Source organism: Amblyraja radiata, unplaced genomic scaffold, assembly GCF_010909765.2.
Source record: "Amblyraja radiata isolate CabotCenter1 unplaced genomic scaffold, sAmbRad1.1.pri scaffold_1059_ctg1, whole genome shotgun sequence".
Lineage (NCBI taxonomy): Eukaryota > Metazoa > Chordata > Chondrichthyes > Rajiformes > Rajidae > Amblyraja > Amblyraja radiata.
In genome coordinates this window covers 1-2500 of record NW_022630241.1, presented here as the reverse complement: position 1 = coordinate 2500, position 2500 = coordinate 1, and the positions used below count along the sequence as shown (strand labels likewise).

Sequence of the window (2500 nt, the reverse complement as noted above, 5' to 3'; positions counted from 1 at the left end):
CGGGTTCGGGTTCGGTGTTCGGGTTCGGGTTCGGGTGGGTTCGGGTTCGGGTTCGGTTTCGAGGTATCGGGTTGCGGGTTCGGTTCGGAGTTCTGGTTCGGGTCGGGTTCGGTTTCGAGTTCGGGTTCGGTTTCGGGTTCGGGTTCGGGTTCGGTTTGTGTTCGGGTTCTGGTTTCGGGTTCAGGGTTCGGGTTCGGGTTCGGGTTCGGGGTTCGGGTTCTGGTTGGGTTCGAGTATCGGGTGTCGTTCTGGTTCGTTTCGGGTTCGTGTTCGGGTTCTGGTTCGGGTTCGGGTTCGGGTGCGCCGTGCGGGTTCGGTTCGGTAGGTTAGGGTTAGGGTTTCGTTAGGTTAGGGTTGGGTTGGGTTTACGGGTGCGGGTTATGTTAGGTTTAGGGTTAGGGTTCGGGTTAGCGGTATGGTTAGGGTTCGGGTTAGGGTTCGGGTTAGGGATTAGGTAGGTTCGGGTTCGGGTTCGGGTTCGGGTTCGGGTTCGGGTTAGGGTCGGGTTCGGGTCGGGTTCGGGTTCGGGTTCGGGTTCGGGTTCGGGTTCGGGTTCGGGTTCGGGTTCGGGTTCGGGTTCGGGTTCGGGTTCGGGTTCGGGTTAGGGTTCGGGTTCGGGTTCGGGTTAGGGTTAGGGTTCGGGTTCGGGTTAGGGTTCGGGTTAGGGTTCGGGTTCGGGTTCGGGTTCGGGTTAGGGTTCGGGTTCGGGTTCGGGTTCGGGTTCGGGTTCGGGTTCGGGTTCGGGTTCGGGTTCGGGTTCGGGTTCGGGTTCGGGTTCGGGTTCGGGTTCGGGTTAGGGTTCGGGTTCGGGTTCGGGTTCGGGTTCGGGTTCGGGTTCGGGTCGGGTTCGGGTTCGGGTTCGGGTTCGGGTTCGGGTTCGGGTTGGGTTCGGGTTCGGGTTCGGGTTCGGGTTCGGGTTAGGGTTCGGGTTCGGGTTCGGGTTCGGGTTCGGGTTCGGGTGGTCGGGTTTCGGGTTCGGGGGTTCGGGTCGGGTTCGGGTTCGGGTTCGTGTTGGGTTCGGGTTCGGGGTCGGGTTCGGGTTCGGGTTCGGGTTCGGGTTCGGGTTCGGGTTCCGGTTCGGGTTCGGGTTCGGGTTCGGGTTCGGGTTCGGGTTCGGGTTCGGGTTCGGGTTCGGGTTCGGGTTCGGGTTAGGGTTTCGGGTTCGGGGTTCGGGTTCGGGTTCGGGTTCGGGTTCGGGTTCGGGTTCGGGTTCGGGTTCGGGTTCGGGTTCGGGTTCGGGTTCGGGTTCGGGTTCGGGTTCGGGTTCGGGTTAGGGTTCGGGTTCGGGTTCGGGTTCGGGTTCGGGTTAGGGTCGGGTTCGGGTTCGGGTTCGGGTTCGGGTCGGGTTAGGGTTCGGGTTGGGTTAGGGTTCGGGTTCGGGTTAGGGTTCGGGTTAGGGTTAGGTAGGTTCGGGTTCGGGTTCGGGTTCGGTTCGGGTTCGGGTCGGGTTCGGGTTCGGGTTCGGGTCGGGGTTCGGTTAGGGTTCGGGTTCGGGTTCGGGTTCGGGTTCGGGTTCGGGTTCGGGTTCGGGTTAGGGTTCGGGTTCGGGTTCGGGTTCGGGTTCGGGTTAGGGTTCGGGTTAGGGTTCGGGTTCGGGTTCGGGTTCGGGTTAGGGTTCGGGTTCGGGTTCGGGTTCGGGTTCGGGTTCGGGTTCGGTTTCGGGTTCGGGTTCGGGTTAGGTTCGGGTTCGGGTTCGGGTTCGGGTTCGGTTTCGGGTTCGGGGTTCGGGTTCGGGTTCGGTTTCGGGTTCGGGTTCGGGTTCGGGTTCGGGTTCGGGTTCGGGTTCGGGTTCGGGTTCGGGTTCGGGTTCGGGTTAGGGTTCGGGTTCGGGTTCGGGTTAGGGTTCGGGTTCGGGTTAGGGTTCGGGTTCGGGTTCGGGTTAGGGTTAGGGTTCGGGTTCGGGTTGGGTCCGGGTTCGGGTTCGGGTTCGGGTTCGGGTTCGGGTTCGGGTTCGGGTTCGGGTTCGGGTTCGGGTTCGGGTTCGGGTTGGGTTCGGGTTCGGGTTGGGTTCGGGTTCGGTTCGGGTTCGGGTTCGGGTTCGGGTTCGGGTTCGGGTTTCGGGTTCGGTTCGGGTTCGGGTTCGGGTTCGGGTTTCGGGTTCGGGTTCGGGTTCGGGTTCGGGTTCGGGTTCGGGTTCGGGTTTCGGGTTCGGGTTCGGGTTCGGGTTCGGGTTCGGGTTCGGGTTCGGGTTCGGGTCGGGTTCGGGTTCGGGTTCGGGTTGGGTTCGGGTTCGGGTTGGGTTCGGGTTCGGGTTCGGGTTCGGGTTCGGGTTCGGGTTCGGGTTCGGGTTCGGGTTCGGGTTCGGTTCGGGTTCGGGTTCGGGTTCGGGTTCGGGTTCGGGTTCGGTTCGGGTTAGGGTTCGGGTTCGGGTTGGTTCGGGTTCGGGTAGGGTTCGGGTTCGGGTTCGGGTTCGGGTTTCGGGTTCGGGTTCGGGGTCGGGTTAGGGTTCGGGTTCGGGTTAGGGTTGGGTTCGGGTTCGGGTTAGGTTTCGGGTTCGGGT

At 63.7% G+C, this 2500-nt stretch overlaps 1 protein-coding gene across 1 annotated transcript in view; it reads right to left on the bottom strand.

Moving 5' to 3' along the window:
• LOC116969719 (putative uncharacterized protein DDB_G0290521) overlaps positions 1-1829 on the bottom strand; it is a gene marked incomplete at its 5' end in the record, with an annotated part of 2283 nt that extends 454 nt beyond the window's left edge. The window contains 2 exons of the mRNA XM_033016501.1: positions 76-219; positions 1700-1829. Of these exons, the coding sequence (XP_032872392.1) occupies positions 76-219; positions 1700-1829 (274 nt within the window). The remainder of the gene's footprint in view (positions 1-75; positions 220-1699) is intronic.
• Between the last annotated feature and the right edge of the window lie 671 nt (positions 1830-2500).